The sequence below is a fragment of the Manacus candei genome, unplaced genomic scaffold, assembly GCF_025592945.1.
Source record: "Manacus candei isolate 608988 ecotype Guabito, Panama unplaced genomic scaffold, ASM2559294v1 h1tg000007l, whole genome shotgun sequence".
NCBI lineage: Eukaryota > Metazoa > Chordata > Aves > Passeriformes > Pipridae > Manacus > Manacus candei.
Window position 1 is genome coordinate 4,640,765 of NW_026138055.1, and position 12,964 is coordinate 4,653,728.

General features: G+C 40.3%; 1 protein-coding gene across 4 annotated transcripts in view; it reads left to right on the top strand.

Annotated features, from left to right (window-relative positions):
* RCAN2 (regulator of calcineurin 2) overlaps positions 1-12,964 on the top strand; it is an 87,026-nt gene that overhangs the window by 57,565 nt on the left and 16,497 nt on the right. For all 4 annotated transcript variants that reach the window (XM_051811818.1, XM_051811828.1, XM_051811809.1 and 1 more), the window contains one exon: positions 12,271-12,444. In XM_051811818.1, the coding sequence (XP_051667778.1) occupies positions 12,271-12,444 (174 nt within the window). The remainder of the gene's footprint in view (positions 1-12,270; positions 12,445-12,964) is intronic.

A 12,964-nucleotide genomic window follows, 5' to 3' on the forward strand; every position in this document is an offset into this window, starting at 1 on the left:
CCTTGTCCTGTCTGGAAGTGGATGGTGCTAGTGGCTGTTGAGGCAGATGGAAATCATTGCCTCTTTTTCTGCCCTTCTGTACCTGATACAGAGCCTGGGTCTGTCATCCCATCAACCCCTTTTTGGGTGCTGGGAAGCTGCTTACCAAGCCCACACAAACCTTCTCTTCTGGCCTACAGAAGCCCAGTTTTCTGCAGTGTACTAAATTCTTGGTTTCATTAAGTACTATAACACTATAAAGTTCTAGAGGCAATTAAGCATTTTGGTATATATTGGAAATGAAAATACGCTGTTGAAATCTTTTTCATTAGGCAGGTAAACCATTGTATAGCATTTCTTTTGGTATTTCAGCATCTGTGCAATTTGGGATCCTTGTGTCCTCTAAAGATTGTAACCTCTGATGGGGGAGAAAACAGCCTCTCCAAGTGTAAAAGTATTTTCAGCACATTTTTTTTCACTAAAATTTGTTCAAACTGGAAAGCATTGTCTGTTTTTTGTAGGACAATGCTGAGCTGGGGGTTCCAGTGACAATATAGAAGCAGCATGGAGGGAAGAGTGTCTCATCTCTGTTTATGCAGATGCTTTCCATCCATTTTCTGCCGTGATCTGCAAAATCAAATTCACAGTTAAACTTTTCAGAGTGACAACAGCATTAAGAGATTATAGCTCATGTGAGGGCACCAAATCAGTGAATGTGGGAGAATGAGAAACTTGCGGTCTTTTAGAACTCTTTCAGTGCAATGTATAAATATAATCATTTTATTCTATGGAAGTTCTGACATTTGAATTTAGGAGGAACAGACTGTTGATGATGAATGTGGATTTTCACTGACAAGCTACAGAAGGAGAGGGGCTCCATCTCTCTGATCACCTCCATGGCCGCCTCTGGACCTGCTCTAACAGGTCCATGTCCTTTTTACATTGAGGGCCCCAGAGCAGGAGACAGCACTCTGGGTGGGATCTCACTAGAGCAGAGCAGAGGGGCAGAATCCACTCCCTCACCCTGCTGCCCTCACTGCTCTTGGTGCATCCCAGGACACAGTTGCCTTTATGGGCTGCAAGTGAACATTGATGGTTCATGTCAAGCATGATATTTGTCAACATGATGTCAATATCCCTCTGTTTGCCACATTTGTAAACAGAAGGTTTCTTTCAGTTTTTGCTCTTTTCCAGCCCAATGATGATTTTTTTCCTAGTTCTCTTTTTACCTCCTCCTTACATGTTTATTTCTGATACCTTTGTGTAAACCATTAAGCCCGAAATGCTATTTACAGTTTGCCACAGACTCAACTGGAGGTAGTGTATTCCTGCTCTTGGTGTATCTTCATTGTACAAAGAGGCTTCATCCAATCTCAGGCTGTAACTCCTAGGAGCTGTTCAGATGTACAGACAACAGACCTGCTTGAGTAATTTGCAAATGAAGTGTAAGACAGCAAATGACAGATGGTCGAGACAGATTGGCAAGAGTAAGAAACAGTCAAACAGTACAACCAGAGCATGGTCACGACACTGCTGGTTGTGCCCACTGACTGTGGGCTGCAGTGGCAGGGAGGAAGGCAAGAGAGGATGATGAGAGGATGTCTGTGGGTGCGTCAGTAGGTTCCCTTTCACCGTTTTGCCATGGTTAAATAACATTTATGGAGAGGCATGAGATTAGATTCTATTCCACTCTCCTACTTCCTTTTTTTTTTTCATAGTTACTTTCAAAATTGACAGTGTCCTTTCGAAATCCAGACAAGTCTGTATTTTTAGTCATGTTCGTGCAGTTTGCGGTGTCGGGGAGAGGGAAGGGGAAAAGCATTCCCCATGACTGATGAGAAACAGCTGAAATGCTATAAATGTTGATCACTGTAGGCAAAATAGTAAATCAGGAATGGGCAAGGCAAGCATTTTATTTGTTTTAACTGTCCCATGGCTTGTTCTTGTTTATTTTTCTAGTTTAACTGGGTTGACAGAGTCATGGAATGAATAGTATGTATTTTATGGTTGTTTTACAACATCGCATCTCCAAGAGTATAAATAAAACACAGTTTCTCAGCTCTTAGTGTTCCCTTTGTGATATTTCATTCTTGCATTTAGCATTTTGCACACTGACGTCCTGATACTGCGTCACTGACAACAACAGAGGTGTCCCCTGACACTTCAACAGCTTGGTAAAATAGTGAAGAGCAGTGTTATAAGAAGGTGGATATTTATGTAGCTTTTCTTATGGCCCCAAAGTTTATACAGTTAATATGAGGAAGAAATTCTTTGATCCGAGGGTGGTGAGGCCCTGGCACAAGTTGCCCCGGGAAGTTGTAGCTCCCCCATCCCTGGAAGTGTTCAAGGCCAGGTTGGAAGGGGCTTGGAGCAACCTGGGACGGTGGAAGGTATCCTTGTCCATGGCAGGGAGTTGGAACGAGATGGTCTTTAAGATCCCTTCCAACCCAAACTGTTCTATGATTCTTTGAATATGAATAATTTTCACATAGCTTCTCCTAGTGAATAACTTCAATCCTAGTTTTCTGCACAAGTTTGACCAGCAATCCCTTATTTATTACTGTCCCTAGCACTTCAATTTGGTTGCAGTGATTTGCTTTTTTTCCTTTTCCATGAGTACCAGCTAACTGTTTTTATGAGAGATACCAGCTTGCATCTCCATTAGCATTTTGAGCTGGGGATTCCATGAGGAAACTTTCCTGTTGCTCTTCATTAACTGTACTTTTTGCTCACGTGGCAGAGCAGTTCATGAACTGGATGCCTTTCAGATGAAATGAATATAGAAGATGCACTCTAATAGTGTGCCTGATATGCTCCAAAAGCTAATGGGCATTCAGTCTATGGCACCTGATCAGAAAGTCCTCAGCACCAACTGTTTTGCTGTAGAGATCTGCTCCTGGAACACCCTTACTCATATAAATGTAGCAGCTTTTAGTAAAAACTTAACTAAGGTTGTTTTATTTCCTTATTTTGTTTGCTACATTAAGATAATAAGAACTTAGAAACATATACACAGGAATTTGATCCTTTTGCTACCAATTAATTGTTGGGCTTAAACGTTTGCAGCAACAAGGCAAAATTGATAGCGAGTATTGTACTGTGTACATTTGTAAATCCAAAAGGGATGAGCTCCTGGGAGATCACTACATACATTATCTACTCAGTTATTGTTTGAAATCTTAAAGCAAACAAAAATAGCCTTTTTTGTTTTTTTCAGGGCAGTCTGAATATTGTCTTTGTGTCTTACTTTTGTCATTCTCAAGCCAAAATGTAAGGCTGCTACTTGGAAAACAAATTGCATTAAATCCCCCCCAGACCTATTCCTTCTTTTTCTTTTTTTCACTACCAAATACTTTTTTTGCAAAAAGAGAAAAAAAAAAAAGGAAACTGTTGAGTGATGTTGCACAAAATGGTAGCCAGGAATCACATCTCAGGGAACAAAGAATGATGTCTCTACAGAACACTCCCTAGCACTGGGGGCAAAACTAATGGATGTGCACTTGGCCAGCCTGTTTGAAAGAGCACTTCCAGTGTTTCAGGGAGCTCATACAGCATCTGGAAGTGGAGTACTTCAGATATAGTGTGCTCAGAAAAGCTAAGCCTGGTGATACAGTAAAATAACAGTGCTCCTATAAAGAAGGAATGTAAAGTGTGGGTTTTTCTTTTAGCTCAATCGTTGGGTGTGAAATTGAATTGAGAAGTCTCCAAACTATATTAAATCACCCCCTTGGCATTGCCACAGGAACAATTTATTTCATCTTGAAGGAGCCTTTGGTTTCCAGATCAGCGGAGCTAAGCAGGAGGAATGTGCGTCACATTGAGGTAAATAGGGATGTGAGCTGGTTAAAAACAGAAAAGGCAACACAGCAAAATTCTGTGCCCCTGACATTTGTCAGCCTCTTCCGAAATGTGAATGCCATTTCCATTAAGCTTTGGGGCAGATATTATCTCTGTACCTTTTGTTGTGCTGGTGACTTGGAAGCTGAACATAAATGTATTTGGTTCAGCTGATTTTTCAAGAGGGAAAAATCTGTTGTTTTGTTCACCAGGAAGTTTGCTGTGCCATTGCAATGCTGTCATGCCTTGGTGGGCATGTAATGCAGGAGGGCTGGTAGTGAGGGATGGCTCTTTTTGCTTTAGTGCCAGTGTGAGGTGGGACTAGAGAACTTCCAGCTTCTGACCTACGTTTGTCATCACAACTTTTTGAGGGATAACAAATTACAAATGTCTTCACAACACTATGTAACATCTGTTATACTTTCTCAAAGTCTGTCTCTGGAACAAGACACTGAATCTGTAAGCAGTAAGCGTTACATCAAATATTTCTACTGTCAGAATGATTTTGGCACAACGTGAAGGCAAAACCCTTGACGCTTCCTTCAGGGTCTAAAAGTTCTACGCAGATGCCTCCAAACAGCCCCAGCGTGTGAGGGTAACATGGCAGGATGTGTGAACCATGGAGCAGGACTGTGTGCTGACATGTTTTGTGCCCAGTGTTGGTCTCTTTAGGGTTTGTTCCCTGCAAAGTGCAGAGCAACAAAGTCATTTAGCGTCACATCTGGAATACAAACTGCGCATCCCTTACGTAGTAAAGCATAAAGGTACTAGGATCCCCTTTATCATGATTGCAATAGTGCAAGCAAATTTGCCTTAATTTAACCAAAAAGAGAGAGTTCTAATAAATTTTAACCCGCCCCTCTCAAAGTCCAATTGTAAAATTTATTTTGGCTTTACTGTTTTGTTTCATCTTTGGCTCACAATTTACCTGACCTTCATCCCTTGAAAACAAGAGAAAGCCAAGCACAGAGCAACAAACTGAACAGACCAGGGTAGCAAACCTGGTTTGGTTTGTTCATATCCTGAGACAATTGTTCAATTTTGGAAGATGCTAATTATTGCCATGTTTAATGTAAAATAAACCCAAGTTATTTTTAATCCTGTCTTAATGCTCTCCTTTACCTTAAGGATGAGATAAGCGGAGCTTTTCACTGAGTTCCAATGTGAGGAACACACTTTTAGACAGTACAGTGGTCACTGGAGAATACTTTGTAATTCTGATTACTTGACAAAATACCCTGGTTTTCCCCCCTTTCAAAATGTGTCACATCTAGAAATGTTGCCATCCTGAAATGTACCCTGGCAAATGACAGGTGGAAGGACATATTTTTCTGTTACTGTTTATAGCTATGGGACTGTATGAGGGATTCCCTTCCTGCAAACCAACATTCAGACACTAGTATTCAGTCTGAATATTTTATTCAAATAATACCTTGTCCCACTTGTAAGTAGGGAAGTAGAAAGATCCCACACTCTCAGCTACAGCTACAGCTACCTCCAATGAAAGGTAAAATAAAAAGCTATGACCTGGAGACCTGTGCCTTAAGAGGATCTCTGAATGGTAAATTTGTATTTTATTCTTCTGCCATTTCTTAAAGGCAATAGGACAATAGAAACTCTTTACTGATCGTCATCATCATAATTTTAAAATATTTTCTCTATTTACAGCACTCCTGGAATTTTAACTGAGAATCAATAGTGATTTTTCATATGCTCTTCCAGAATTTCCCAATAAGTTTCACCTTTTTTGGAAGGAGAGAATTTGATAATTGATGAAGCTGTTGTTTACACTGGTGACTTCTGGGAGTTCCTGCCATTTAAGGCATTTTCACTTATGAGTTGCATCAAGCTGCTTCTTGTTTTGTGTGGCTCATGAAATAGTTGTTACAAGCGCTTGAGATGAACCCAGGTCTTTAAAGTTCTGATTAGACAAATCAGAGTCCCTTTTTCTTTTCCTCTTGTCTCTTTTCTCCATTCACCACAGAAATGCATACTGCCCTTCTCTAATCTTTCCTTCCTTCCTATCCTTTTCATAAATGTAATTAGCCTTTTTTCTACTTCTGGGCCAATGACATTTTGAAATGTTATGGGTCTAGTGCTAAATAACCTCCTCAGCTTAAGCCTAAATCTTTTAGCTGTCAGTCTTAGTTTCATGGCAATGCTGTTTGTTACTTTAATTCAGATAATCCCTTTTCCCTGACATAGTTTACTGATTTCCTTGTACTTGGATGTATCAGGAAACGCATCATACCTTAGTTTCTGTTTCCCAAGGCAAGATGATAGAATCATAAAATGGTTTGAGTTGGATGGGACCTTAAAGATCATCTTGTTCTGATCCCCTGCCATGGGCAGAGACATCTTCCACTAGACCAGTTTGCTCAGGGCCCTGTCCACCCTGTCCTTGAACACTTCCAGGGGTGGGGATCATCTACCTTCACCTCCTGTGACAGGTTCACAACTTCTCTGATCATCCTTGCAGTCATTTGTTGCTCTTCCTTAATCCAGGATGAGCAGAGCCATACACAATATCCAGGCTAGTACAGTACCTTCAATATGACATTTACATATCCCAATTGTGAAGTAGCTTCCAGCTGATATTTTCTAGGCGCTTTTTTTTTTGTTTTCTTTTTTAAAATGTGTGTCACTTTAGTGACTCCTTTATACCCCTAGAAGTAACCAGTGTGCCCATCCTCTTTGCTATAAACGGGGAATGAATCTGTTGGTAGATTGTTTTTGTTATGAGACTCTTCAGTGCTTGGCCTCCATGTCTTCTATCAAATTCCATCTTTCTTCTTGTGCTGCACAAGAACTCTGCAGTGTTGCAACCAGTTTGGCTATGTGGAAAAAGATATATTCAACTCTGAGAGATGAGTTTATGTCTTACAGGAATATTTATATCCAGTGCAGAACTAATTTCAGGAAAAACATATTTTGTAATTGTAAATTATGTCTCTTTCCCTATTGTAGTTAGTTCCTTGGAGTATCTTTTAATAAATGAACAGGAAAAATCAAAATAGGAAAAGTGCTTGCTTTGTTTGCTTGCAAAACTCTAGGAAAAACATTAGACTAAAGTTTTAAATCACAGCCATCTCCTAAATCAAATGTGTAACAAGGGTGATAATGAGTGCAAACACACTGAATAATAAAATGTAATTTGGGTTCTGAATTCTAGGGCTCTAATCCAAAGCTCGCTGATGTCTGTGGGAAGGCTTCCATTGATTTGAATTAGGCCTTGGCTTTTGTCCTGAATGAACACAATACCAGTGGAGCTATTCATGAAAGAAATGTTTGGAAATAAATCACAGGAACTTGCTGGGTCAGAACCCAATTCACTTGCTAATTCTGGCAGTCATGTTTTACAATGCTCGTTTTGTCGATACTTTGTCACAGTCCCTCGCATGAACTAACTAAATTCCATCTTAAAAAAAAATCATTTGCTGCCGCTGCTGCAATGGAAGGTTGTTTCTGGATCATTACTCTGATGTTTAAAAATTTCTTTAACTTCTAGCCTGAACCTATTTATGCCAACTGTTTCCACGTGTTTTATGCCAACAGTTTTCTAGTTTCTACTCTACACAGTGTCCTTTGTCCTGACTCGGAACAGTTCTGGTAAACTTTGCTTTGTTTTGCTAAATAAGGCAAGCATTTTCATTTCTTATTCAGTGAGTTGTTCATTCATAGAATCATGGAATGGTTAGTTGGAAAAGACTTCTAAGACTAAGACTTCTAAAAGAGTTCACCCATTAATCCAGCACTGCCACGTTCATCACAAAACCATGTCCCCAAGTGCCACATCCACATGTTTTCTGAACACTTTTAGGGATGGTGATTCCATCACTTCCCTGGGAAGGCTGTTGCAATGCTTGAAAACCTGTTCCATTAATAAATTCTTCCTAATAAAACCTCTCCTGGCACAACTTGAGGCCATTTCCTCTTATGATATTGTTTGTTATCTGGGAGAAGAGACTGACCTCCACCTGGCTACACCCTCTTCTCAGGGAGTTGTAGACAGAAATAAGGTCCCCCCTGAGCCTCCTTTTCTCCAGGATGAGCCCCCCCCTTCCCCTAGCTCCTTGTAACCTTTATCTGAATCTATTCCCATTTGCCTTAATTTGTTTGGGATATAGCCAACAAACCCTGCATTTTTAATGAGGTGCAATAGTGCTCTATATAATGCTATTAATACTTTCCTTGCTTTACTGGAAATACTTTTCCAGATATATCCAGTATCTTGTTTGCCTCCTTATGGCTGCAATTCACTGATCACTGTTATCATGTAACTCACACGGTGTTGGTCAAGGTGAGCTCTCATTTAGTGGCAGAAATAGCTTTTAGTCCAGGAGAGCATAGGTTTGCCCTTGTCCTCAGAGGCTTTTAGCTCATGTCTGTCACTCCAGCCCTCATTTCTTCCTTGCGTTTGTCCTCGGCATTGGCTGTCGTAAATGATAACCATCAAGCTTGGGTAATCAGCAGCCTTAATTAGTATGGTCCTATTTTGTGATAATTTTGTTAATTTAGAAAAAAACCCAGAAATTTCAGACACTGCTAGAGGTGGTGAGTCAGGATGATGGGAGCTAACAGAAGGTGACAGGAAAGAAAGAACTGGGGAAAGGTGCCCAGTGTTAGGCACAGGAATGAGATGAAGAGGGGGTGCGGAGCTCACGAGGGAGAAGTGAGAACTTGATCAAATGAAGGCTCCTCACATTTTCCAGAGCATTAATTGAGCCTCATGGAGACATACTTGGGATGGATGAAGACACTCCAAAATCCCAGAAATAAATGATTAACTCATGACTTTCTGCATTTTGACTTTTCAAGAGTAACATCACTGCTTCTTAACTTTGGACGTCCCTTTTTTTTTTCATAAGTTTTCAAAGTGCTCTGAAAGTTTAAAGACTTCTTTTCTAAAAGCATTTTAAAAGTACTGAATCCTAAAAGCACTTTAAAAGTCCTGAATTGAGAGGATTATGAGTCTTGAATAATTTATCCACAAAACTTGAAAGGGAGAGAATTTGCTTAGGTCTTTAAAATGTATATGATAAATTTTCTTATAGATTGGAACGACTCTGAAAGACTTTTATCCAGATAAGTACATTCAGCACTTATTAGAAGTCACAGGCAATAGCAATTAAGGCATAAGGCGTTTCCTGGGAATTAATGTGAAGCTGGGAGGAGTTGGGATGGCTCGAGATGCAGCTGAGGGCCATTAAATTCAGTTGATGATTAATGACCTCTGCTGAGGTCATTATTATTATCAGCTGAAAACGTAGAAAAATCCAGATGTATGGCTTTTTTTAATAGGAGTTGCAGTTTCAGTTGGTGCAGTAGAATTGTCCCCACTGTGGATAGACTGCCCTGTATTAATACCAAATAGAGGCTTGATTTTCTTCCTCCCCACGGCATTTTTAGGAGTGTTAATCAAAGCTGGATCTCTAAAGCTGTGCCAGTATCAAATTGAAAAGTAAGCAGAATAAAGTCCATAGTGCTTTACAGTTCTCCCAGTGTAGCAGTGGCATCCAGCACTTAATCAGCTTTTTTTAGAGGTACTCCATCTATCCCTTTCAGTGCCTAATGAGAAAGAGTTTCAGGATTGCCTAGGAACGTGCCCAGAAAATTCCTTGTGCTCCCTGTTCTTGGACCCACGTTTGAAATTGTGTCCTACCTTCTTTTGCATTATGACTCCAACCAAGACCTGGGGTCTGGGATGTGTTACAAAGAGGGTGGGTACACAGCACTGGCTGATGCAGGCAAATACTGCTGCATCCATACAGGTAGGATCTCTTTCCTAATAAATAGTCACTCATAACAGGTACTTCCAAGTGTTCAGACAAGTCCATGCATGGTTTCTTCCATGGTTGGTGAAACTTTTTTTTTTTTAATATAATGAATTATTTCATTTTTGACTTGTAGGGAAAATGAGAGCTTACTACAGGGGACTAGATATATAAATATAAATACCTTGATATCTCTCATAGAATCATAGAACTGTGTAGGTTGGAGGAGCCTTTAAGATCATCAAGTCCAACTATTAACCCAGCACTGCCAAGTCCCCTACTAAACCATGTCTATATATGTATTAAAGCTTGTTTACTTCAAGATGCTTTTTCAAAATGTACTGAAGAAGTCTGAAATAGGTAACACAGGTGTCATAGAGACATGAGTTTTAATTAGTCACTTTAATTTGGACTATGTTTCTGAATGCTGTGTGAGTCCTACTTTACATGGATGCTGGGCTCCTGTTCCTTCTCTCCCTTCCCCCAGCCCATTTAGCCTGGTCATTGTGAAAACTGTAGCATCAAATTTCCAAGCAGGACAGGAGTGAAATGGCTCCTGCTTTTTGCTGACCTTTATACAAATGCCACTGGATGAAGACTTCTGCTCAGGAAAATGGAATTTTTCAAAAATGTCAGCAAAGCAGACAAAAGGCGTAACTCATGTGGGAAATGTTGACAATTTGTACATTAGGTGGTATGACTAGACCCGTTTCTACAAACCTAACAGCATCACACTGCTTTGGGGATAGCTGTGTGCCTTTAGTCACCCTCAGCCAAACCACGGAGCTCTCGCCTCTCTTTTTTCTTTCCTTTTTCTTTTTTTATTCCTCCAAAGTGTCTCCTGCGGTGAGAGGAAGAGGTGAGCGAGGTCAGGCAGAATGAAATGAAAAGCATGAAAGCTTAATAGACCACAGGGAGGTTCCTTTGAAAGGGTGCCAGAAATGGAATATCAGTTATGGGGAAGAAGACCACAGAGTTGGCAGCGAATGAAAGGAGATCTGGTACATGCGCATTGGTGTGTCACAATCTTTGCCATGGCCCTGGTCTGTTTTCTCAGTTAACTCTTTAACAGATATCTCAGGCTGACAGTAGTTACTCCCCCAGTGCCATTAGTGCTCCCTGATGCAGCTGCACTGTGCTTCAGGATACATTTTTTCTGAGTTCTGAATTTTTTGTTTTGCTTGTAAGCTCAACAGATGAGAACTGAAGTATTGATGAGATTACATAAATTGCATTTTCTTTTTTATCTTCTGCAGTCTTTGCCAGTTATTCACTCTAAGGATAAGAAATTGTTTTCCTGGATGAGAAGAAAAGAAGTCATATTTTAAAACACGTAAAACCATACTGACTTGCAGAGATAGCAAAGAAAACATAGAATCACAGAATGGTATGCATTGGAAGGGACATTAGAGATCATCTAGTTTCAACCCTGCTGCCATGGGCAAGGACATCTTCCACTAGACCAGGTTGCTCCAAGCCCCATCCAGCCTGGCCTTGAACATGTCCTGGGATGGGGCAACCACATCAGGTTGTTGTAATTATACATCAGGTTATTGTAATTATACAAACCTCTGACATAATAGCCCTCAGTGTATGAAATGGTGTTGCAAATCGTCTCAAACACTGGATTTTTCAGGATAAAGCACTCTTAAGAGAAATGGCTTTGCTCTGGCTGATTGTCCATCTTCTAAGGCTTCAAATCTTGGTTGCAGTAATTCAAATGCTTGGAATTGATGTGCAACTCAGTGGATGACAGTCTGAAATTTGGGTAAATGCAAAGGCTGGACTAAATGATAACTACCCCCCCTTTCGGCCTTAATATTTTATGAATCTGTACTTGTGTGAATGAAAAGACCTGTGCAAGTGCCAGAATTGATTTAAGGATTTTGCTTTTATTTGATGGTGTGGAACTAGTCCTCTGCATGCTCACAGCTTACAGAGAAATCACAGAGGGTCTGAGCCTCCAAGGCTGCCAACGTACCTTGAATTTCTGTTCATCTCCAGGTCCATGGATGTGGTACACTTCAGACCTTTCTTTTACAATGTTGAAATATCCATATTTTTGTCATATTCTTTTGAAAGTGTTTCTACAGCCTGAAATTTGTCTTTGGGACAGGTCACTGTTTTCAGTTACCCAATTTGTTTCCCAGATGCTACAGGAACTCTCAAGGAATGACTGTGTTTCTGCACTTAAGTATTTAAATGACAAAACATCCAGAACAAACATATCATGCAATACCAAATGACACTGCAGTGCTGATGTGGATGTAACCCTCAGTTCCAGCCTTTCTCTGCTGAATCCATTGTAATTCAGCACAATGGTTGCTTCTGTAGAGATGAGCCCATAGTTATCTGGTGTTTTCAGTCATGTGCCCTTTTCAGCTTCATTTCATGTGTCACTGTGGCAGTTTTGCTCAACTTCTGTGAGAAGTTCAATAGCTGCTGGGTTCTCAATTTGCAGTCTTCTTCCCCCAGACTTTTTGCAGAGTCCAGCACTACCAGACTAGTGCTTTCCTCAATTTGTTTTCACAGAGCCTTTATCACTCTATGGACACCTGCCCCCAAAGGCCACAGTCTGAAACTGGTTAAATGGTTGTCAAGTTTCAGATTCTCCTTTGACGCAGACTGATGTGACAGAGCACAAAATTAATCCTCAGCATTGTTTCTTTTTAATTTGCAGGAGAAATTCGAAGGCTTGTTCCGTGCCTATGATGACTGTGTGACATTCCAGCTGTTCAAAAGCTTCAGGCGTGTGCGGATAAATTTTAGCAGTCCCAAATCAGCTGCTCGTGCCAGAATAGAGCTGCATGAAACACAGTTCAGAGGGAAGAAGTTAAAGTTGTATTTTGCACAGGTAATGAAATCTGGAATCTACTTCTGTCAATGAAGAGCTTTTATAGAAATATTATGCAGTATCACCAAATAAAAGTAATAAAGGTTTCTCCCATGCCCAATCTCTTTTGGGAAAGATTACTCAAACCTCCTTATGTTGACTGAACTGTACCTGCCCTGAGGGTCTGCAGTAAATTTAAAGGGCCACTTAGGACTAAAGTTGCTTATTCAATGCACAGAATTACATAGCTTAGAGGTGATTTACAACAGTGGGTGTTGTCTGTGGGTAACTCTCTAAACCAACCGTAAAAAAAGTGCTAATGTAAAGAATCCAAATGAGTAATAATTAAAAAAAAAAAAGCTGGATTACTTATTTGACTGCAACCCTGAGCCACAGTCAGGCTTTCTCCTGCCTTTTGGGTTTTTTTTCCTTACTGAATACATGAATTAAAAATATTGAATTCTCTAGAAAGAATTCATTAAGTTCAAGTAAAAGGAAGCAGGTAGGGGAAGAACAACACACTCAGCTTGGGGACATAGGT